This window comes from Acomys russatus, chromosome 8 (assembly GCF_903995435.1).
Source record: "Acomys russatus chromosome 8, mAcoRus1.1, whole genome shotgun sequence".
In the NCBI taxonomy this organism is placed as follows: domain Eukaryota; kingdom Metazoa; phylum Chordata; class Mammalia; order Rodentia; family Muridae; genus Acomys; species Acomys russatus.
The window spans coordinates 66620858-66646076 of NC_067144.1; the positions used below are offsets into that span (position 1 = coordinate 66620858).

Below are 25219 nucleotides of genomic sequence, written 5' to 3' on the forward strand. Positions count from 1 at the left end.
CACCAGTTGAGGTGTGCAGGACATTTTCATCTTCTGACTGCATCTGTCAGAATTTCTCTCTCCTATCCGTAAACCAGTGTTATATACTGAGCAATACATTGAGGAATTTGAGAATTTGTTTCTGCAGTTCACCAATGTTCCTATTGGGAGAAATAGTTAATAGTATATGTTCCTAAGGACACATGTCCCTCAGGAGTCTTACATATGCGTCTGTCTAAGACTTTGGGATCTTGAACCTTGAGACTGAATGTAAAGAGTATAGGCGAGGATTCTGAGAGTGCTGTGGAGGATGGAGTGAGTGAGTGAAATTTCAACAAGTAGAGCGTACCCCAGATTTTCCTTAGTTGAATTATTAAAGATAGATGAGTTACAGGTACTGATTATGTATTTTGGCAGACAGATCTATAGCACAGGCTAGCCTTGAACATTCTATGTAGCTGAGGATAACCTTGAACTTCTCATTTCGTGTCATGCTGCCTTCCTGTGTTATTGGGAATTTTACCCAGGATCTTTTCTGTTCAGGGAAACATTCTATACCAACGGATATCTGTCCACAGGCCACAAGCAGATGATTTTCACATTGACAAATAAATATTATATGTGGTAAGTAACATGATATTTTAAAATTTGAATGCTCTGGATTAGAATAACTTAATTGATTTGATTAGCATATAAATTACTTCACACACAGACTGTGCTTTGTGGTGGGAACAAGGAAAACTTACATTCTCAGTCTTTTTCCAAGTACAACACATTGATGTTGACCATAGTTGCGCTGTTGTTCATGGATCTCTTTGGCTTGTACTCTCACCTAAATGGAATTTTGTCTTTGACCAAGGGACATCTGGTCAACTGGGCACTCTTTTCTTTCTCGCTTTTTTTGTCTTCTCCCTCACTACTAATTTCCATTCTATGAAACTGGCCCAGTGTATAGCTTATCAGCAATCGTTCCTGGGGTCATCTATTAGAGGGAAGGAAAGAACTGTGAAGGCATGGGGACATTATAAGGTTAAACTGCCATGTGTTATTTGAACTCACTGAAAAGATGGCTCTTGGAATGTAGTTGAGCTCCACATCCAGACCCAAGTATATTTGTCTGAAGGTATCCTAAAAGGCCCGTTGTCTAGTGCTGGGATGGACCTCCAGCCCCAATTTTGAGACACAGGAGAGTAACCAATCAGCCTAAGAGTAAAAGCATGCCCTTAAGAAGAGCCTGAACATGAACCATGCCCAGCAGTTGTTACTATTATGCGTCCTGTGATATAAAGATACCTGCAGTTGGAAAGAGGGGAGGCAGTTCATCCATGGGAAACTCATCCAAGGATAGAAAACTCAATTAGGAACTCCAGTGGAATCCTCGACTTCCCGAGTTGGTTTCTGATGGATGTTGTGAGTACTCAGTTTGTTGATATCATTTCTATCTGGTGCTGTTGTTCTTCTACTGGGAAACCTTGCCAGAGAGGGCATGTTTTCTCTCTGTCTCTCTGTCTTTCTCTCTCTATCTCCCTCTCCCTCCCTCTCTCCCTCCTTCCTCTCTCTCCTTTTATTTTGGCTTATAATATACTTAATAAGCTCACTCACTCAAAACAAAAACTATGACTCTCACATAGGATTCTCTGGACAATACAGAACACAAAGAGAGAAACTGGCTGCCGCACAGTGGGAGCTAAGAAGCTGGAATGGTTTTTCAGAGGTGGCCTTAGTTGGGATGAAGATGCTGGTCTTTTATGCAGTTTGGGCATTGGGTAAAGGCAGGTTTTCTTCACTTAAAGCAACTTTTAAAAAGAACTCCTGAGAATGGAGGCCATCAGTGCGCCCACCTGCTATGGAAGTAAATCAATCAGTCTTGAAAGAGAGATGCAAATACCACACTACAGCATCCACTCCAGCTGTGGTGGAGGGTAGCTAGGGCCTTGAGGACTTCCTTTTGGGTGAAGCAGCCCCAGGAGGTGAACCTGGCTGGATGTCGTGTAGCAGAGCCTCTATCTATTAATTGAAACATGAGGGTCCAGCCCACTCTGGGCAGCACCATTCCTAAGCAGGTGGGCATGGGCTGTATAAGAAGCATTGCTGAGTGTGAGTGAGTCTGGAAGCAATCAAACAGTGAGTCTTTATGTTGTTCGTTCTGTGCCCTCCTCTTGGTTCCCTGCTGATACCTCTAAGATGAAATAAGCCCCCTTGTACTCTAAGTTGCTTTTGGTCAGTGTTTTGTCACAGCACCAAAAAGCAAACTAGAGTGGTACAAGCCTGTGTGTCCCATTCCGAACACATTTACCCATTCTTTTCTGAAATGTCCCTCTTTGGTTTTGTCTGTCAGGGGATGGCAGGCCATATTGGACAGTTCTCAAAGAATAGCTTAAGCTCCAGCAGGAACAATCTATAAGAGGATTAGAACTGCTTTGGAAAGTAAGCTCCTGTGTTTGTCAGTGATGGGGAGATATTTGTTGTTAGAGAGATGCATGCACAGGGAGACATTGCATAGACTGACAATTTCCTCAACTCCTCATTCTGCTTTCTATAAAATATAAAGCTTCCCATATAAATTAGGAAGCTAATCAGAATGGTACACTCCACTCAACTGGGACAGGCCTAATTGGGAAATCCGCTTAATCAGGACATCCCCCCGGGAACTGATTTAAGCCCGGTGATGACACATAATGGCTATGATTGCTGCTTTAAAGGGGGTGGTAACGCTCTTTAATTGAGCACTTTCGGGTAATTTAGTGCTAGGTATATACAAGTGTGTATGCACGTGTGCCTCCATGGTTTGACTTGTTTTCTCCCTGACTGTATGTTCAATGGCCCCTGGCATTAGTTCATATTTCCAAGACAAAGAGACTTAGGTCCTTGACAGAGGCCCACCTGTTCCTTTCAGCAATTGGGATTTGGCTGCAACAACCCACTTAAGAGTACAGTTCTGGACTGCTTAGTATTGTTTTAGGGAAATGTTTTCAGGTAGCAGAAAAGACCTCATTTCTCATATTTGATACTTGGCCTTCTTAACTTCTCCTAGGACATAATGTGGCATATTATAGATTGACTTAATTTCTGGGAGTTGAAGAGCATTTGCGAAGGATCAGTTACAGTGCGATGATAAATATGTCATGTTTTTGAGATATCCAGTTGCCAGAGAAAGAAATTCAAATGAGGAAAGAGATAATTGATGCTGTCAACATTGACGAAAGTTGTCTCTATTCTCCTTTATGCTTTTAGGATATACAATTCTATGCTTTTATGGGTGTACAAATGATGATAGCTCTCACTTCATGCTACACTGTACATGATCAAGGTCTTCCATGCTCCAAATTTAATCTTTACTTCTTCAGTCACAAGTTTATTTCTTCTCATCCCACACTCACTGTCATCTTTTTGCCATTATAATTAATGCAGCTAATATATGTGATGATTACCATTGATTGTCAACTTGATGTGTGCGGTATGGGATGCATCAATGGGTATTTCATGTGGGTGCTGGGAAATGAAGGCATGTCCTTTGCAAGAACCCTGCTGGGAAAGTGCTGTTTGCTAAAGTCTCATAAAAGTCATAGGTGCTGCTTTTGTATGTGTTTGAAGATTGAAGCAATGAGTCATGCGTGAAGTTATGTTTAGGATTGACTTCAATTTCTATGTCTCCCAAGTGCTTTAGTAGAGGACACAAGAGACACGAAGCCCAGCTCAGAATGTTTCAGAATATCTACTAAAGAGGTGAGACATTATGAAGTCCAGTCTGTTCTTTGACCCAGTGGCTCAACCACTTCTATTAGCACCCTATTTTTCTGTCTCTTTGTTTCTGTCTTTTTCTTTCTCATCCCTCCCTATTCATTTCTCTTCCTTTCTTCTTTCCTTCTTTGTTGTTTTTTTTTTTGTTGTTGTTGTTGTTGTTGTTTTTTTTTGAGACAAGGACTCACTATATAGACCAGGCTGGTCTTGAACTCATAGAGCTATGCCTGCCTTTGCCTTCTGAGTGCTGATATTGATGACTTGTATCCTGCAGACTCTGCATTTCTTAAGATCCGATTGTAATTCTCCATGTTTGAATATGGCCTACGTTGTTTTCTTTATGATAACTTTGTATAGTAGGGGCCCTAGTTTTAATTTTGTTCTTTAGAGCTTTTTCCGTCTCTTTGTAATCTCTCTAGATGCAGTTTTTGCACCTCTCTGTTCTTTTTGTCTACTAGACAGAGGTAGCTTCTCTTCTTATACCACTTTTCCAGAATCCCTTGACCTGAGCCTCCTAGCTGAGTAATCCCAATGGGAGGGTAAGTTGAATAGCATCCCACAACATCTTCCTTCCCTGCTCACAAAGGTGACAGCCCCAGAGTATTCCTCTCCATGCAGCCACAGTTCCCAGTTGCTATTTTCTTTCCTATGACCTAATCTCTCCCTTTGTTTTGGTGACATTTTTTCTTCTTTCCTGCTGTTCCTTCTGGAGGATGGATGATAATTCCAGCATTTTTGGCTTCCATTCAGTCTTGTCTTCACCTCTGTAAACACTCTTTTCAGTAAGCCCTTTCTAATTTCTTGGGTGTGACACCTAGTTTATGTTAAAACCTTGGCTGAAAAACTTGCTAAATAATCCAGCTAGGTCCTACATACTGATATGTTTTGGAGCTTTGGAGACACAATAAACTTAAGGTAGTGCCTTTCTATTGTTTGGAGTCTGATTACAGATTATTTGGCTTATCTCAGACATGAGTATTACAATTTTATGATGACAGCAAGCAAACTTGAGAAATCCCCATTAGGGCTGGGAGAGGGGAATACTACTTTATGATTCTAGGGTGTTAGATAGTTTGTTCACAGACAATTCAGTCAACCTGAGCCACTCATGAAAATCTCATGGGTACCAGGGTATTTTTTCTAGGATTTGTTTTGAAATCAGGTGAGGTTTCTCTAGTAGACTTCATTCGCTGTATCTTAATCTCAGACTTAAAACTTACAATAACAACATGACTACTAGCAACAAAATATATGACTTTGTGTCAGACATGATAATTGTGCTTTTGATCGTCTCATTGCTGATGTTAGAAAACCAGCTCCCCAAGGGACTCTAGAGAGGCTCAGAAACTCTACCCTGGATTTACATAACTCTAAGCTTTGAACTTGAAAACACTCCCCTTTTCTTGAATTCTAGAATTCCTATACTGATTTTTTTTTTCATTTTTTTCTTTCCTAGAATTAACTTATAACATCAGAGACTGCACAGATGCTAAAGGAGATGTCAGATGACACACTGGACTTTTTAACTCTACTTTCATGATATTCTAGCTTTGAGTGATACTTACTACATATTCATCCACGCAAAATCTAATGTAGAAGAAAAACATTCTCAGATATTATGTAAGCTGTTCTGTCTTCACTTCCACATCTATTTTTTTTTTTTTTTTTTACTGTGTTCTAGGAGAGTGACCTTCAGAGTGATGATCCTTGGCACAATGGCCAAATATAGCTCTGGTTGGTTTGAGCCAATATCAGGCACATGCAGAGATCAGAGAGTTGGCAATGGGTAAATTCTGTAGTCCTATTACATTTATCTCATCCGAGCCTCTTGTTTACAGTGAATGTATTTTTCCTCTTAGGGTTGATGCTCCTTAGAAGGCCTCTCTTACAGGAACCTGAAGTCCCTGGTAACTGTTTCTGTCCCCTCTTCCTTCAAGTCCTACAAATCATAGTTGCCCTTTTTGACCCTACTCACTGCTTAAGGACTAGTCTTTTATATAATGATCACTTATTCCATTTGACTGTGACACTGAGATATTGTCAATACTCTTAGGTAAGAAGATTGTGCGATTTGATTGGAGTTGAGCAATGAACACATGAGATAATAAAAATTACACTAAAGATTTATCTTTGGCTTTCTAAAATGGAAGACTGAAGAGTCCAATTTGAAAGAAAGAAGTCCATTGAGAAGAATAAAGACAAAATCTCATCTAGGGTACCCTAGCCAGCTTCCTAAATATCTGCTGTCTGGTTCCTTTAAAAGTTACAGATCCAAACAGCCAGTCTTGAAAACATACATACAAGAAACATAATACAGATATGTATGTTCTTACATATACATATATGCATTGAATATAATTAGTGGGGGGAAAAGCCATGAATTTGAAAGAGAATGGGGAAGGATATATAGGAGGGCAGATGCCAAATTGTATCCATAGGAGTAGAATTTTCATATTATTTTGAGATAAGTCAATGCCATCTGTTCTCATAAAAACTTTCCAATTTGTAGTTATAGTAAAGCAAGAAAGGAACCATTTGTTTATCATTGACTTAGCAAAGTTGTCTCATTTTCATGAGTCACGACTGTATAAAAAAGTTTTAGCAGCAAAACCAATATGATCTGTGTCATGAATGTAAATATGTTTTTGATTTGAACCCAAGTGTGGAATATGGAACTGTCTTGTGAGAGGGTGTGTGATTTTTTTTCCACTGGAAACAGACTTATGAGAGGGCTCATGATCTTTGTCAGCTGGGAACTGCATTGTGTATGGGCAGGGCATGGTCTGTGCCAGTTGGAAAACATCCTGGTATGGACTCTTAGAGGATATAAAGAGGAGCACGCCCCCAAAGAGAGACATCACTTCACATACTTAGCATCCCTTTAATTACTGCTGTGCACTGCTTGTTTCAAGATGCTCCTAGAGAGAAATGATTCAGAGAAAACTTCAAAGAGGCTGCTTTTGATCCTTGCTGTTGTTCCTACCAATGCTTGATCTGCTGCTATGTTTGCTGTTGAAATCCTGAAGACAGAGTGGAATTGCCCCAAGGAACTGAGTCTAAAAAGTTCAACTTCCTCTGTCCCTACTAACCTCCTTTCTCTCCTATCTTGGGTAGGTGGGTTGGAAGGGAGGTAGAGCCATTAAAAAACCCCAAGTAAAGTAGCCTTTAAAAAGATCAAAGCCTACAGACTTGAATTGAATTTAGGGCATAGCTCAATAATGGAAAAAAGACCTTTTGTCTTAGAGCTATATTTTGTCTGTGCAACAAACATGAGGTGTAATATGCTATTATGACTTCCTTTGAAGCTGAGATTAGAGGTAATAAAGTGTACTTTGAGGGTGTAAGTAAGAATAATATCACAAAAGTGATGGAAGAATGGATGAGCACCGGCTGTTTCTGCTTAAGTCACCTACTGTCCCTATCACACAGTTTATGATCCCCATGTGGAAGGGTGACAACTCCCAAGTCTTTGACATTATGTCTAAGAGAGATCACTGCTTTCGTAGCTGGAAAGGTTGGAAAGGGCACCAACTGCAATGTTGAGAGGTCTGAATGGTGAACTGGTCTTTTGTGCTGGGATTTGAAAAGTTGCTGGATGTTTCTTTATTCTTTTTTTTTTTTTTCTTCAAGATAGGGTTTCTCTGTGTAGCCTTAGCTTTCCTGGACTCGCTTTGTAGACCTGGCTGGCCTAGAACTCACAGAGACCCACCTGCCTCTGCCTCTCTTAGTGTTGGGATTACATGCATTCACCATGGAGCCTGGCTCTTATTGTCTCTTTTTAAGTATGGTGCTCATTCAGGGATGAAGGGAACAACATATTTGAAAGATTTTAAAATGGCTTTGGTGTAACTTAGAGCAATAAACCTAGCTGGGTGTTTGGTAGAACTCTTAGTTCATCTTCGTGCCTTAGAGAAAGACAATATCTAAACCATCCCAGACAATTTGGATCCCATAAAATCATTTTAAAAGACAGTGCTTGTATTCATTGATAATTGATGTCAGAATTTTTATCACTGTAACCAAGAATGCTGTATGGAGTTATAACTGACCTCCTTCAGATTACAAGTAATTCCTTTCTTCAATGGAGGGATAAGTCATTTTTGAGTTGAACATATTCCATTATTATTATATATATGCATACTGATACTTTTTTATCTGATCTTTTGGGCCTATACTACCTGCTTTCCAGCCTCTTGCTCTCCCCTTTATTTCTCCTCTTTTTACCTCTTCCCCTCTACTATAATTCACTTTCCTTTTAATTAATTATTGTTAAATTTTTGAATACTGTGTATTGTAGGTGTTTAGTTGTGTTAATATACTAACATGTTTTATAATTTTAGGGTCTAAGTTAAACTTTTATCTTTTTTAAGCCAATGATTATTCATATTGATAGGCAACTGTCAACTTTCCCACCAAGAGTGATTTTCTGTAGACATGCACTCTGGCTTCAAATATCTGCTAACACTGTAGGTTGTATATATGCAAGAACAATAATTAAAGAAGAAATCATGAATTAAAAGGAGACAGGATATGAGAGAAGAGAAAGGAGGGCTAGAAGTGATGTAAATACAGTATTCATCTCTGAAATATTCAAATATTTAAAAAGGTTAAAAAATATGCATTATAAAAATGCTTTGTGAGTTTCTTGAAACTTAGAAAAGTCTCTTGTCTAATTGGGGGAAATACGATTTAGAAAACACAAAGAAGATAGAGAGAGAAAATATAATGAATGTGTTTTCTGTCCGAGATAGTTTCACAATAAAGTAATGTTCTCTATTGGGAGGACAATCCATTAACTGTTGTTTGGATTCATTTGGATATTGAACAGGTATAAACTCTTCACTGTGGGACTTCATCAAGGGTGGCAGTGCAAGAGAGTCTGATTTAAATATGAAAGGAAATGCTTACACAAGTTACCACCATGAACCCAGTAACTTTAAGATTACACCAGAAAGGAGACAGAAAGATGAATGACCAAAGAAAGCTTCACATAACGAGTGGTCAGCCTAGGCTGACCACCAACTTCCAATCCTCTTGCCTCGACTTTTCAATTACAGGCATGTGCTATCACACATGGCGATCCTAAGTCTTTAAATCAAGTCTGGATTTGATAAGTTAGAGTATGAGGGATGCAAGTGGAGGTAGGAAGAAAGTGAGAGAGAAGGAGAGAGGGAGGGAGAGAGAGAGAGAGAGAATGCTTTCACATAAATGAGGAAGTATGCACATGAGGTAGATACAGTTGCAGATGTTGGTTGCTTCTAGAGTGATGACATTAACCTGGTTCATGGCTTCTGATGCACTATTTTTAGGAGGAAGTCAGAAAGAAATCATCCAGGAAATCTGTATGATGAGATCATTAAACATTTCAGTGAAAGATACCCTTGCAATTAATTGCATTTGCACCATGCATGCTTATGAACCGCTATATTTGTTGGGATGTTGTGAAAAGGTCAAAACTAATTATATATTTGTTATGATGAGCTGAGAATTCTAGCTGTCATCTGTTATTTTGGTTCCCTAGAGACAATATCGACTTTATTCCATCTCTGCATTGGAATTTTGAGTGTGATTTGTTAAAGCTTTAATGAAAATGTTTCTTTCATCGCTGCAATTTGGTTTATTATGCTTAATGTCACCAAATTACTTTTAAATCTTGGGATGACTTTATTAAAAATGGTCTAATTTTAATTTCTTGCTCTAGGTGCAGAATTCATCACGAAGATAAGGAAAATCTTTCTTCAGAGGTATTCTAGAAGTTTTGATACACCACAAGATTGGAAGATCTTGTTAACACATTCAGCACTCTCTTTGAGGTTGGTTGCTTGAATATCTTTATTTTCTGTGTGTTTTCTCTTCCAGAAATTGCTGTATGTATCCAGGCTATTATTGAGGAGTTTACCTATGTGTTTATTGTAGGCAGATGGAGATGCAAATTCAGGCAAAACATAACAGCTTCCACAATCATGCGCTATAAAAATTAAGTATCTCACTAAAACTTCACCTTGGAAGTGTGATATGTGATTTTGACTTTCTCAAGAAGGACACCGTGTGACACAACAAAGAGACTCATTCACTGGCTGATATTTGTTTATTACGCAGTGTTTGAAAATGGATGAACAACTCATGTGAAGAGGAGAAAAGTTAAAAGTGATATACAGATCTACGTGCTGAGAAGGACTTCCTGCTCAGCAGGGAGAATACAATCTCATTCACCACACAAGATGCTCATAAAGGGGGTGCCAACTGAGATCATGCCACCTGCATGTTTTCAGTATGATTTGAATGGCTTGCCTTAAAAATGAAAATGTTCAAAAAAGTAAGGTGAGAGAACTAATAGAAGTAGTTTCCAGGTCACTTGATGGAAAGTTTATTTTATTAAATATGAAGACCTAAATGTGATCTTTTAATGTTTAAATGTCTTGAAAAAGCATGGCTATATTTCCAGGTAACATCAATAGTTATGTGTCTGTTTGTCTGTGTATGTATGTATGCATGATCTCTATCTATCTATCTATCTATCTATCTATCTATCTATCTATCTATCATCTATCTATCTATCTATCTATTATCATCTATCTATCTATCTATCTATCTATCTATCTATCTATCTATCTATCTATCTAATCTATTAAGAGATCATGGGAAAGAACTAATTAGCTCATGCATCGTTCTTTAAAATTTGAATATAAATTTGGACTTAAAAAAAAAAAAAAGCTAAGACTACCTTTGTTGAATGCCCAGAATCTAGATTCTGAAAGATTTAAGGTAGAACCATGGCACTCTGGGCTTGCAAGATACTTAGCTACTTTTATTATATTAATGGTTTATTTCTCTGTGTTGGGGAGTATAACTTGATGTTCTATCTTCATGTATTGAGACTGAGTGGGCATATGAGATTGCATATACTGGGGACAAACTTGAACTTTGTGGATGATACCTGGTGTCTAGGAGTTAGATGTGGAGGATGTGGTTGTGGTGATGGGGGTGTGCAGGGCTGCACTGTGTTGTATAACAACTTACAGATTAATAACATTGTGCAAGCCATCTCACTTCCCCTAACATGTTTGTATTTATAAAAACATTTACTTATGATTACTTTGAATCAGATGCAATTCTGCATCTGATGATTGTTACTGACTTGTTTTCTGCTTCCTCATTGAGGGATGTGTTAACAGCCGAGACACTTGGATTATCATCCCCTACAGCCCTTCTGACCGCAGTTTTGACTATCTTTCCTCATCTCTGGTCCTCCCTTTCCAAGTCCCAGGGTAAGACCTGCTGGTCGAGTTTACCTGTCTTATTTCATCAGCAGTATGGATTTGAACTTCATTATTTCAAACTTATAGTTGTCACAAAGAGGACATTGGAGGATCATTGTGAATTGTATTCCATGGTTTATTATCTGAGGATTGTTGTGATGGAAAGGATGTCCTTACCTATGTGACTTGTAGAACTATTCAGGGAAAATTAGAATATCTGCACATGACAAATGAAAATGTGATGGGTGATAAGGAGGGAAGGAGAAGAAAGAATATGATTGCAAACAAACGAATTTACTGCTGTGAAGAGATACTATGGCCAAGGCAACTTTAAAAAGAGTAATTAACTGGAGGCTTGCTTAGAGTTTCAGAGGGCAAGTTCATGAACATTATGGCAGGGAGCATGGCAGTAGGCAGGCAAATACGTGTTGGAACATGTAAGCTGAGAGCTTACATCAACGAGTTGGAAGGAGAGACGGGGCCTGCCATGGACTTTTGTGAAGGAAAGAACCTCAAAGCCCCCTCCCAATGATATGCCTCCTCCAACGAGGCCATACCTCCTAATCATTTCTAAAATATCCACCAAGTGGGAATCAAACATTTGAATGTTGAGCCAATTGCGGAGCATTCTCATTTGTCAGATAAAATCTGCTCACACATTTTTTTCTCAATCTCTACTAGCTGCAGAGGGTCTAGAGAGATGAGCATTCATCTCTTACTGGACGTCACAAAATTAAACCTGGACAGCAAGGCCCTCTGGTATGCCGGTGATGTGGCAGGAGAATGCTCATCTGCAGAGAAGGCCTCCATGTTTCTGGAAACCTAGAAGTTTGCCTGTCTGGATGGTTTAGTCATTTCTTGACTGAGGCTTATAGGGCTTTGCATATAGGACTTTGCCTTCCCTCTGGTGGATTTTCTATTTCTATTTTCTCCTTTTTTTTTCTTTCACAGAAAAATTTAAAAACTACAATGTGAATGATTTTCTCTTCTTATGCAGCAATAAAACTTAGGAGTAATCCAGTTTTTGAAGCCCAAGCCTGTCTATTAATTTCCTCTTCATCACTGCAGGAAGCCCCTTCCCCAGACACTCCAGTGGCTTGGTGGAAAGGCTTGCTGAACAGAGTTGACCCTTTGGCTATCACGGACCATTTAATGTCTATCTTCCTTTCATTGCTCTAGGCTAGAAGACTAAACTATTAATGAATTTGAGCGGGACCACTGTAACTTCTGCCTCTTTTAGCTGATGTTCCAATTTGGTTCTGGTCACCTTGGGGGAGAATCTGACACAGCATATGTTTTGAAACTCATAGACTTGGTGTGTCTTTAAATAATCACCTGCATGGGTATCAGCCAAGTGGACCTTTCTCTGAACAGATACTGTTAGTCCATTCTGTTCTGGAGTTACTCTGTTACTCCATTCATTATTCATCAATTGAAGCAATTATAGAATCCTCCTGATAAAGACCCCCTTATATTCATTTTAGTAAGACCAAGAGTTAAACTAGAGCTGAGTCTGCTGAGGTAGAAAATAGAATGCTGGCCAAATCAACTTTACCTTCATTTAGTTTTCTTCGACCTGCCCTCCTTACTTCCCTCTTCCTTTAGAGTGAGAAGCCAGGGCCCCAGGTGAAGCAAGTCACCTCTTTTCCTTTTCATCTGCCATCAGGACCAGGTGTGAGACATAAGTGGAAAATAAATCTTAGCTAACATCGTCATTCCTTCAACCTTGACCTTTATCTCTCTTCCTGAATCTCTCACCTGAGCAATCTAATTCTTTTAGCATCAAGAAATTGCTGAAGGAAGAAATGTTAGACCTAGTTTTTAATTAGCTTTGTCATTGATTTGTACATAACTCTGCATGAGTCACTGCTCTTTAGTGAGTCAGATGAAAATCCCAGAGATTAATGATTGGTCCTAGGAATTTTTTCTGGACCAGGTTCCAGATTCTCTGTAATTTCTTATGGCTTCTGAATTCATTAGTTCATACCATTCTTCACTGGCAAGCACATAGACCCACATAGAGCCAAGCATGTGCCTAGGAACCAAATATTTTTTATGGATGAAAACATCAGGTGATTGTGTAGTATATTTATAGTTGGTTTAAAAAATCTTCTTTGAGCTGGGTGGTGTATGCCTTTAATCCCAGCACTTGGGAGACAGACGCAGGTAGATGGTTGTGAGTTCAAGGCCAGCCTGGTCTACAAAGTGAGTCTAGGACAGCCAAGACTACACAGAGAAACCCTGTTTCGGAAAAAAAAAACTTCTTTTACCCCCCTATTTTACCTATTTTAATGTATTTTTAAGAGACGTTCACTTAGCAAATTTTATATGCTTTGAAAGAAAATTCAGTTGTGAAATCGGGAGGGAAAAGTCTGTCTGGCTTAGCTTCAACTGCCAGTTTGACACAGCATAGAGTCTCCATTTTTCCTTCAGGACTCTTGCTAAATCACTATCTGTATTTTGCTGAGGTGACCCTCGTTGTTCTGTGCTTTCTCTGCTTGGCTCTGGTTCAGACTTGGCATCCTTTTGGACCACGGGAGAAATTTCTGGTGTCATCTCCTGTTTTCTTTCTTCCAGGCTTCTTCCCTTCCATTTCCCCTTAGGAGGAGTGATGGCTGCCTGTTGGGCTCACCACATCTTGCATTTTACGTTTTAAATGTCCTAAACTCCTTTCTCCACAGAACAACCCAGTTTTTTTTTTTACGTCATTGACTTTGAACATGGAGCCTCCTCAGCCTGGGACCCTCACGGCCTCCATCTTACGCCCACATATCACTTGATGATGCCTGTGTCATTCTAAAGATCCAAACCTTGGCCCTGCAGGCAGCCTTCAGTGCTCCAGACACAGACAGCTGCCTCTGCATGCCTTCTTGTTCACCTTCTCACATCAACATTCAGATCCTGCTCCCAGCAATAGACATTTTCCTCTTGTTTGTTTGAGGATGAAGAACATATCTATTTTTCTCACATGATAGCAACATGATGTCTTAGAACGTGGTGAGCGCTTAGTTTTTAAATATACTTTCCCCCTTAAAAAAATCATTCCTCTATAATATACTTACTAGTGTTCAAACAGTATTTAAGCCATGTATAAAATTAGATTTTAGAGCACAAAGGTGAATGGCTTTCCTTTCTATATTAAGCCTGTCCCCTCTTTAAACTGAAAGCAATTATTTTTAAACTCATCCCCAATGACTGAGTTTCTTAACAGATTCCCCAGAACACCAAATTCTACAGCTAGTGATACTCAACACTCAGTGTGGGGAATGAAGGGAGGAAATGGGGACAAACTGAGCCTCAAACTTGCTATGAAAAACAAAATCCACTTGTTTATTATTATTATTATTATTTAGAAAGCACACATAGCAATTTATTGAGAGGAGAGAGAAAATGCAAAATAAGTGTGCATACAAATTGATCTGAAAAGAACCAGTTCCACTTCCCAAGTAATATCTATGTGAGCTTTAAAAACTGTGCATTTCTTCTTCCTCTATCCATGACTGCAGTTATGGATAAAGATATGTGGAAACACGTCTCATGTTCCTCAGAATTCCTTCCTCCAAGTATGTGTAGGCATGGCCTTTTCCTTCTTGGAAGGTTCTTATGGATTTTTTTTCTTGGATCACGCCACAGTCTCTTTTCTCTGAGTTCGTCTCTGATGACAAGTAAGGATACTTGTGAAAGAAGATTTGCCCTTAGTTCTTGACTTTTTCTTTAATTTTTTCTGATTCTTGAGTGAGATTCCAAGCTCTTCCATGATGGCATTGAAAGAAAGACACTAGAGAGTACAAAATAAGAGCGTGTCAGTGGCCACCTGCATTGACTTGTATTTCTTGCCTACCATTTGATGAACATGTTACTGTTTTTAAGGCAGGTCCATAACTAATGGCCAACTCCCTTCACCTCCTCCTCCACCCACTGGCCATCTGGTTTTTTTTTTTTTTTTATACTTAAGAAAACTGAGGCAGTATGTTAGCTCAGTAGACTGTACTTTTTTGACAAACACACCAGTATAGAATTTCCCAGGCCAGAAAACAACAAACCCAAACCAAACCCAACAAAACTCAAGGCTCTCAAAATAGACAACTTACCTTTGCCGAGACAGCAAAATAGAGTTAAATTAAGGCATTTTCCCCCACTGAGGTGATCCAAACATTGATAGGGTTATCAAGGCATACGACACTTCAGTAATGCTATAGAAAATGAACAAACCTTCTCTACACCAAGGCTTTCTTTTTTGCTCCCATGAAACCTTACTTTGTTCCTAAAATAAAATCTAAGTCTTGATGACTTTCCTTTCTGATAAAAAAAAAAGAAAAAAAACAATTTTAAATTGTATATTTTCTCCAAAAAAACCAGAGATTCTGGCAGCAGCAATGATGCAGCTGAGATTGAAATGAAAAATAATGGCATTGAACTGCACAGCAAAAATAATGATGGTACTACACAAAGGAAGATGGAAGAGTGCCAGGACAATGTTATGCATATGTAGAAAATATATATAGATACATATCTCCATCACAATATGCTATGTCTCTTTGCATGCACACTATATAAACAGCCAATACAACATAATTTGCTGCCATTTCTTCTATCAAAGATAAGCTCTGGAAACATTTCTGCCTACGGGGATGTACAGCTTTACTTTTTGATGAGGTCACTCTGAAAATGTTCTCCAGTGAGATAAGGACAAACACTGCAGGATCCACTTATATGAAGTATCTGAAATGGTCCAACTTATAGAGACACAAAGCAGAATGGTCACGGCATGGCCAGGGGCTGCTGAGGGGAAATGGGACATTGCCATTCACTGCATGTAAAGTGTCTTTAGGAGAATGAATCACTTCCAAAGAAATACTGTAAAGCCTTTGAAGGTGGTAACCAGCACTGTGTTGTGCACTTCAGCTTTGCTAAGTGTGACAGTTCTCAAGTTAGGTGCTATTGTATTAAAAAGACAATTCTGGAAAGATATAAAACCTTCAGAACAGATGATGAGCATGCAGGCATTACTCTTGTGTGATTTAGCTCCGGAAAGACATGCTGATGGTCAGCTCACTGCACACAGCCAGGTGTTTCCTGACTCACAGGAAGATGCTTGACCTCCTATGTTTAGGAAGGTTTAAGTGTTAGGCGCTCAACTTGTACTTTAAGAAAATGTAGTCCAAAATGGAGTTGATGGCTCTAAATGAATAGCAGTTGTAACCTATATTTGATTTAAAACTTCAATATGCAAATTTAAGTTTTAGATGCAAGCCTTTTGAAAAATCTAGTGATTTATGAGAGACTTCATTCTCAGAAACATGTATTCATAGGTTTTATTTTCATTTTCATTTTTTACAGCACTAAAAACAGTAAGTCCAGGTGACACTTGCTGGTTACCTGTCAGTTTAGGTATGCTGTCCTCAATTGAGTTCCCTGTGGCTGGTATTTCAAAAAGACTACAACAATTGTATCACAAATGAAATATGATTATTTGTAGCATTCTGCTATGTCAAACTAACGTTCTGCCATGAAGGTCAGATGAACGTCTATAGCATCCTTTTGATAGCTAGTGTTGAGTTAAGGCTTTTACCAGAATGTTAAGCACAATTTTTGTTTGTTTTTTTATTTATTTTGGCACGGGGTATTTCTGTTTCATGATGATCATTTAAATGGAGGGACAAGATGAAGGAAAATAAGGAGTGTCAAAAATTTTATGAGCATTATTACATAGGAACCTTATTCCATCCTTTAGGTAGACAGGTGCAAATTATTATTGGGAATATTAAGTCAAAGCAAAAAAAAAAAAAAGTACAGTCTAACCCCATTTATACAGACTGCTAATCCCAGCTGATATCGCTGGAAATCATCTGTGTTCAGATTTTATTTTTTTAGCCACTGTAAGTTTTGTGAACTTTTCCCCTATGAAAACATCTTACAAAATTACACTTTTGTTTTTATTTTAACTCCCACAGATTTAAATTTAACTATTCATGTCATATTGAATCCTAACAGTAAAAATAAACTAAAAAATGTAGCTCCCGTGAGAAAAACAGGAAAGAAAGTAGGGTCCAATGCTCCCTTCCCTACTGTGGGTGGAGAAGTGGTAATAGATTTTTATCTACTTTTCAATTGTAATGTATCTAATTTTCAATTTCAACCATAACTTTCAATTATGATTTTCTTTAAAAGAGCATCCTCCTCCAAAGTTGAGACTGCCTTAAAATACAGCAATCTGCATGTTCTGAGCAACTGTAAATGTGTGGCTCCCTGACTTCGGCCTCAGTCTATAAGTGCTCTGGTCCCTTTGTCTTTGGTCACAAACTTTTTCTGACTCTCAGGTTGTCTCTGACCATCAAAAAGAAAGTGGCAAGATATTGGGGCTGACCTTTCTGCTTCCAAATCTTTGCTGTAACCACAAGGAAAGATGACCTTTAAGGTTCCTGTCAGCCCGAGCACACGTAAATGATAGGCTTTCTTATCATCAAGAAATGAAGCAGTGAAGGTCATTGCTCATCCCAGAGCACCATGTCAGGGCAGCATGGAAAGGCCTTACATTTATTAGATTTTCAGTATTATATAATCTCAGAATCTACACTAGTTCCTGTAGTTATTTGTTTATTTATTTACTTATTTTGACATTGGGCATTTCTGATTTTAGGATGATCATTTAAATGAAGGGGCAAGATGTGAATCGATAAATGTCAGTTGTAACTTCTCTTGGACTTGCAGGTTCAATATGCCAATTTGGGTTTGGGATTTTTAGGAACTTCCCCCTATTCATAGTGCCATGGGAACATTTTTTAAATTTCCAGATGCTACTCCTGACAGGAAGGATTAAGCATTCAGCTAACTACCTTTCTGTAACAGCAGTGTGACTGCAGGCAAAGAGTCTAACCGTTGTCCTCCTTTGCGCTGTGGAGTAGAGATACTGCCATACTCACGGGCTAGGCTTGTTTATTGCTGGTGGGAGGTGCTCACATTTTTAACGTGTCTCAACATGGTCATGAATTACAGTTTGGGATTGTCCACTGGCATCAGAACACTGGAGTTGAAACTTAGCTTACTTACACTGGCTATCTATCTATCTATCATCTGTTTAAAAATGGTACTATAGCATAATCTGTTTCCTAGAGCTATGATGAGAATTCAGTGAGCTGGTGTGTGGTGTATGTGTGGTGTGTGTGTGTGTGTGTATGTATGTGTGTGGTGTGTGTGTGTGTGTGGTGTGTGTGTGTGGTGTGTGGTGTGTGTGTGTGTGGTGTGTGTGTGGTGTGTGATGTGTGTGTGTGGTGTGTGATGTGTGTGTGTGTGTGTGTGGTGTGTGTGATGTGTGTGTGTGTGTGTGGTGTATGGTGGTGTGTGTGTGTGTTTGAGAGAGAGAGAGGGAATATAATGCCACATTGTAAATAGGTTTCTTACAATAACATTGTGTCGCCGCAGTGAAGATATTCAACTCTGGCAGTTACAGGCTACTTTGTGATTCAGAGAGAAGGACACAATGACAGAGGATGCTTCTTTGAGGCAAAGCATTGTATGCCCTTCCACGAAACATTTTTTTTCAGTTGTTTAGAGTGTGTTTTAGTTAAAATAGATCCTGTTCTTATTTAAGCAAGAAAATTTAGTATCTATTATCACTATTCTTTTCTAGTTCATAACATGTCTCAGTGATGATGTAAGAAATAGAACTGCAAACTGTGTTGAAGGAAGAATAAGTGCTTAAACACAGGACAGGTGTGCAAGCTGAGCACAGTCTCTTGTCATTTAGGACCACACTATGGAGCCGGACGTGGTGGTGCACGCCTTTAATTCCAGCACTGGGGAGGTAGAGGCAGGCAGATCTCTGTGAGTTTGAGGCACATTTCTGTGACAGAAAGGCTGTAGGAAAATTCATTTGTACATGAACTTGTAATAAAATTATGTTGTCATTTGTGCTGTTCTTGACAGTGTTTAAAGAGAAAGCGAGATGGGGGCGGGCAAGGGGAAAAAAGAGAGAGGCTTCTCTTTTAGAAGAAATGGGAACTGAGCAACAAATTATTCCAGTTTAGACCCAAACAGACGTTCATCTTGAGCTGCAGCTCTCTCGGCTTTCAAAGGGGGAAAGACATGCTTGGGGACTTTGATTTTCAGAGTGAGTCACTCCTCTTCCTTGCTTCTGCTCTGAGCATTTCTCCCGTACCCCTGCCTTCTCTTTCTTGCCTTCCTTCTTTCTCTTACATTCCCTATTGGAGGATTTCTTTTTATAGTTGCTGACTTCATGGTGCCTTTTTAAAAACTATCCCCAGATGTTTGATTTCATGGTGCTAGTGTGAGCCTGAATGCATAAGTCTCTCCCTAGTCCTTTAATCATACAGTAGATGTTGGCCTGGGAGGGGTGGGATTAGCACTCAGGCTGTACCTCATTGGTAGAGAGCTAGCAGGAAGCTCTATGTCCAATACCCAGTACTGTATGACACAGAGCATTTTTCAATGTTCATGTTGTTTTCCTCCTCAAATAAACTATGTAAAAAAACAAAAAAAAACCAAAAAACAAAACAACAACAACAACAACAACAACAACAACAACAAAAACAAAAAAACCTCAAACAAAAATGGTCTAGAAGAGACTTTCCCCCCTAAAGTGCCAAGGAAATTTCAGTATTAAAATGTGATATGAGTTTACAGTATATTGGGACCTAGGTTTTACTCAGATAGACTTCTATTGGTTATCAATCAGCATAGATTGTTAACGCCTACTTTCTTATAAACTTAGCGTCTACACATTTAGATGTTTTGTTTTATTTGTATATTTAGACAAATGTTTAGGGAAACTACTTTGATGTTCATAACTTTATGATTTTTTTCCCCAACAACTTTTTAAAGGAGCTTTGGCCACTAACACAGGAAGCCTAGCCAGTAATATAGTAACTTCTTATGTTGGTATAGTTTTTTTCTTATTAGTTCAAATACATGAAATGCTCTGTGACACTGACATTGTTAATAAATATTCATGGTAAACAGTGATAAGACAGATGCTAGTAATATTGTTATTTTCTAAATGTAAAATTATTCACCGTATTTGACATTTTTTTACTTCTCTTTTTTATTTTTTTAATATATTTTATTAATTTATTCTTATTACATCTCAATTATTATCCCATCCCTTGTATCCTCCCATTCCTCCCTCCCTCCCATTTTCCCTTTACTCCCCTTCCCTATGACTGTGACTGAGGGAGACCTCCTTCCATATTTGACCAAGTCTCCTGGATTGGGAGACCTGGTGGCATTCAGAGGAAGGATAGCAGACTTTTTTTTTTTGAAACATCTTTTCAATAAGATTTGAAATAAAAGAGAAGTAGATTTACGAGAAGCAGTGGGATTGTTGTTAATTGTAGTAGCTTTGTCATGGTGTGGTCCAACTATGCCAGTTCCCTAAAGTCAGTCTCAATTGGATATTTATTTATTTATCTATCTATTTAAGTTTTTCGAGACAGGGTTTCTCTGTGTAGCCTTGGCTGTCCTGGACTCACTTTGTAGACCAGGCGGGCCTCAAACTCACAGCGATATGCCTGCCTCTGTCTCCCGAGTGCAGGGATTAAAGGCGTGTGCCACCGTGCAAAATCTGCTGGCCAGCAAACCTAGAATGTTCAATATGGTGTGGGCTTAAAGACAGAAAATCTTTAAAAGAACTGGAGCCGAACAAATTCAATACATGTGTCGTGCCGTGAGGCTTTGGGAGGAATGGTCACCTACTTGTCCCAAGGCTTTATTTTGCCATAGGACCACTGATCTCAGAGCACAGAACAAACCTGCCCCCCGCCCGCCCTGCCCCGACACGGCAAAGGAAGACTTGTAAGGCATTCTTGCAGTAGTTACCTACACGCTGTCTTGTGTAAGGTTCTTTTGTTCCATAACACTTGACATTGCCTTGACATTATTATTTCTCTGAGTTCATTCAGAACCCAGGGGTTACCTCTCCTGTACCCATCCTGGCATCAGAGAGGCTGAATGTTGATCATATTCTGACTTTCCAGTGTTGACGTATTGACTTATGCCTGAGAGTCGGTGAGGGAGCTGATTCTCATCTGTGCCGAGAATCCTGGGATGGAGGATGTGCAGGCACTGAAAAGCCATTTCACAGCTTGGCTACCAACCCTGACCCTGTCTCTGAACCTAGACAACTGTGTCTAGACCATTTTTTCTGGACCTTTGATGCTCTTTTGAATTGGCCCCTCACAGGTAATTAATCTAAAGCTCTGGTCTTTTCTTCCCGTGGCCCATACACTTAACCAGTATTTTGTTTCCCTATTCCTCTAACATTACGTTTCACAGCCACCAGGTCCTCTCTTTTCACCTTTTTCACACTTTCCTCCTTTTCCAGGATCTGGAACCAGAAGCACTGGCTTCTCAGATCCTACATTTAAGGATCCCCATCTGCAGGAATTTGATCCCTAAGATTTCCAGCTTTTCTGTCCAGGCTATCACACTGTAAACACGAATCTGCAGTGCACACAGGACCACCCAACAGCCTGCGGAATGTGATACCCATTCTTTCTGGTTTATCTTTATCTAACGGTTGACATTAGAAACATATTTTCTACCATAACAAATACATTGTGGAACAGCATACTTAATCCAAATGGAATTTGAAGTTTTAAAGAAATTTCAAACATAGGTTACCTTTCAGGGCCATGAAACCCATGACTTGGGTAGATGGGGGCAGGTAAACCCACTCTGCTTTAACACTAGGGGCTAACAGGACCCTTTAAGAAGTGTGGTACCACTAAGGCAGTGCAGCATTTTGATATTAATTCATATGTTCCTTACCCATTTTTCTGAAAGTCAAACATTTACCCCACTTTTAAAGTTGTAATGAGAACTTTTGTAAGAATTGTCCGGGAGGTAGGGATGCTAGGTGTCCAGAGAGAGAGAGAATTTGGATATTTACATTCATAAAGGCATGTGGAACTGTTACAAGGTACTCCAGTCTTCAAAACTATTGGTTATAATAGCTGTGTGTTTGTAAAAGGGGGGAAAGGAACAAGTGCTCCGAATGGTGGAAGTTTGACATTAGAAAGCCAGCTTTGAGCCTTACGGGCCCAGCACACAAGTAGAACAAGGAATGGTTTATGAAGATCCAGTTGTTTTAAGTATGCTTTAAGGAGTATAGGTCAACCATGGGACAAGAGGAGCTTGTCCTAGGTATGAGGAATAATTGGGAAGGAGCCCCTTACCTTTCAGGACTTGCCATGCTTGAGTCCATGGCCCCAGAAGGACACTTTAGGGAAAATAGAACTTTTCTTGTCCCAGAAAGGAAACACATGCTACTGGTGAGTATAGAGGGAAGGATGCAAAGCAGCCTATTTCAGCCCTGTCACTGGAAGCAAAGGAAGTTTCTCAGTGGGCCTGAAGGAGGTCAGCAGCTCTCCTTGCAGGGCTGTGGACTTGAGCTCTCAAACAAGCCACTCACGGCAACCTTCTTGTGTCTGGAGTCACTGTCAGAAAGGACAGCGCAGCCCCTTCCTCATGCCTTTGGCTTCTCTCTGGCTTCTCACACTGATTGAGGTGACACTGTGGTGGTTGTTACATGAGAAGGGCCTGTTTTGTTTTTTTATTGTTTTTTTTTAAGCTTTCCATAGATGAGGGAGGGCCATAAAGATAAATTTCAAAAGCATCTTCCTTCTTCATAGGATGGCTAGCTCTATCACCGATCTAGAAGTAGGGTTTTAATTGCGCACAGTGCTTATTCATGGTGTCCTCAATTGTGTAGCACCAACTTATATCCACTGTAGTGGACATGCATTTTCTTAAGCTATAAATGAACATGTTAAAAAAAATTTTATTTTTATATGGTTCCACTAAATAAAATCCCAGAACTCAGCTCAGCTTGGTGGTTCTGTATTCACTATCAGATATTGTCAGATCAAGGAAATCCACTTTTGCTTGGCAATTTATTTATTTTTATTTTTATTTTTAATTTTTTTAGTTAATGGATCAGCTAACTCAGGCCACTCTTTTTATCCCCTCTCCGCTCCCTTTAACTTTTCTTTCTGAAGGCCACTGGAATTAGGAGAGATGTGTAGAGGGCTTGGGAGCAACTATTCTCTGACTGCTTTCTGTCTCTTTGTCTTTCACTGATGTGACATCTATTAGTTCATGGACATTGCTGTATCTCTGCTAAGTCACCTGAGATTCCCATGATTCTAATGCTCTCTCAATGGTTTCTGGGTCTTTTCATTTAACCTCAATCAACCTGATATGATTCTTTATATACATAAATTTATTTATAATACATCTCAATTGTTATCCCATCTCTTGTATTGATGATTCTTTAAACCCTTCTACAAGCCTCTTTTTTTTTGTTTGTTTGTTTTTTTTAGAAAGGGCTTGGATGTTTTTGTATATTGTCTCTGGTGTGAGTTTAAAAAAGACTTTTCAAAGTCCTCCATTGGCTCATTGCCTAAATATGGCTTCTCTGCCATTTTAGAGACGGTTAGATGGAAGATTTCTACAAACCTTACCACTTTCTGGGCTCTCCCTAGTGAAACTAATGAAGGTGTTTCTTTTCCCGTTCCCTTGGACCTTTTCTGAGATTTCCATTGTTCCATCCTGTCTTGAGCTGGGAGTAGATTCTGCAATGGTCTCTAGAAATCCAAGTAGCAGCTAAGCCTTCGCAGCTTCCTCTCGGTGCTCTCTTTTCCGGCGGGGAAAAGTTGGGTAAAGGAGGCAAAGATAGGAAAACAGCACAGTCTGGGTTGCTCCAGCCTCTGAGTTTGGGTTCTTGCTACTTACAGATTATTTGAATTGGGACAATTGATTTATTCAATGAAACATCTGGATCCTGAAGTTAGAAATCATGTATTCCAAGAGCCCCATCATGTTACAAATTTGAAAAGCCCAGTTTCTTTCTTCTCTAACTTGATAAAGCTGATAAGGGAGAGAGATAATGGAAAACATGCATGCTATCTATTTCTTTATCTTTCCCAGCATTCTTAGACAGGCTCTGCTTTAAGATTTGTGTCTTACCATATAATAAGTCCTGTTTGTTTTCCTTTACCAATTTGTATGTAATCAATTCTATGTTTCCAAGAACTTTAGGTACATGCCTCCTTGATGCTCTCTCTCTCTCTCTCTCTCTCTCTCTCTCTCTCTCTCTCTCTCTCTCTCTCTCGTGTGTGTGTGTGTGTGTGTGTGTGTGTGTGTGTGTGTGTGTGTGTGTATTTAATATGTAGGTTCATCGAACTTGAGAATAATCCCTCTTCTGCAGTAATCACAAATCACTGTTTGGAACAATTTGCATATGTTTGATTGTGTGGGCATTCCTCACCCTTGCTGCTGTGTTGTCTGAATTCTTTTCTCCCTCCACAGGAGGTCTTTCTTTGAAGTACTGGCAGGGTAATGTAATCCTGCTTATTGCCTTAAAAATTTAATGTGTTCAGCAGGCACACACAGCCACCTTAAAACACATACACGAGAAGGATTTTCTTTCCATTCCACTTTTGTTATTTTATTTCCCTTCCATTTTTTTTCTAGTGTGTTTAAAAATCATTGGGGTGAGACGGTAACCTCTAAATCTTCTATAGGTTGAGGGAAGCAAATTCACTTGCTCAGAGGCACATGGTCTGTTAGCAGCAATATGGAGAAACCAACCTGTTTTAATTTTCAAGACTTTTGTCTTTTGAGTCACACAGGAGTTTTAGGGTTGGGTTTATAAGACAGCATTATTTGAACATGGAAGAAGTTTCTGAATGAATACTAAATGTGTCCTTATTTCTCTGATGGTAGTGTCTGGGTTTCTATGCAAAGGCACTCTTCTCACCGCTATGCATCCCTTGTTAAATAAGCTCATCAGACCAAAGAGGAAAAAATAATGGAGCTGCGGACACTTGTAAGCACATGGAAAAGGCCAGGCTTGGGCAGATTTAGTAGTGTCTTAGCTCGTGTGGCTGTAAAAGACTCAAAAATCAGATCAGGCAAGCTGATTGTTTTATATTTAAATATTGTAAAATTGAAAATGTCATTCAATTGAAAAATTGGGAAGAAAAACAATTCTGGTTAAGTTTATTGAACTCTCTTAATTATTGTGGGAACGACAGTAACTTCACTCCATTCCTCAGATCTTTGTTTTTATTTTGCTGTGTATTCATTGCGAGGACAATGCCCATTGCTAGCTAGTTTAGGCATCAGTTGAATTCAGTCTAACATCAACGAAGTTCAAGTTTGGCGGGGGTTAAACCATGCAGCTGTGCGACTGTGGTGTTGACGTGCTATTCCTAGCATGC

The 25219-nt window shown here is 39.3% G+C and overlaps 1 protein-coding gene and 1 long non-coding RNA gene across 6 annotated transcripts in view; one reads left to right on the forward strand and one right to left on the reverse strand.

Moving 5' to 3' along the window:
* Window positions 1-528: 528 nt before the first annotated feature.
* On the forward strand, window positions 529-9965 carry LOC127193150 (uncharacterized). The gene is made up of 3 exons (XR_007831089.1): window positions 529-603; window positions 9428-9533; window positions 9637-9965. It is a non-coding gene; the product is annotated as an uncharacterized LOC127193150 (long non-coding RNA).
* A 4353-nt stretch (window positions 9966-14318) lies between these two features.
* Window positions 14319-25219, reverse strand: part of Grik1 (glutamate ionotropic receptor kainate type subunit 1) — a 370429-nt gene continuing 359528 nt past the window's right edge. For 3 of the 5 annotated variants that reach the window (XM_051150186.1, XM_051150189.1, XM_051150184.1), the window contains one exon: window positions 14319-14757. In XM_051150186.1, the coding sequence (XP_051006143.1) occupies window positions 14602-14757 (156 nt within the window). In that variant the 3' untranslated portion in view covers window positions 14319-14601. Of the gene's footprint in view, window positions 14758-15191; window positions 15279-25219 lie in introns of all 5 variants that reach the window. The other 2 variants (XM_051150183.1, XM_051150182.1) reach the window with 1 other exon arrangement.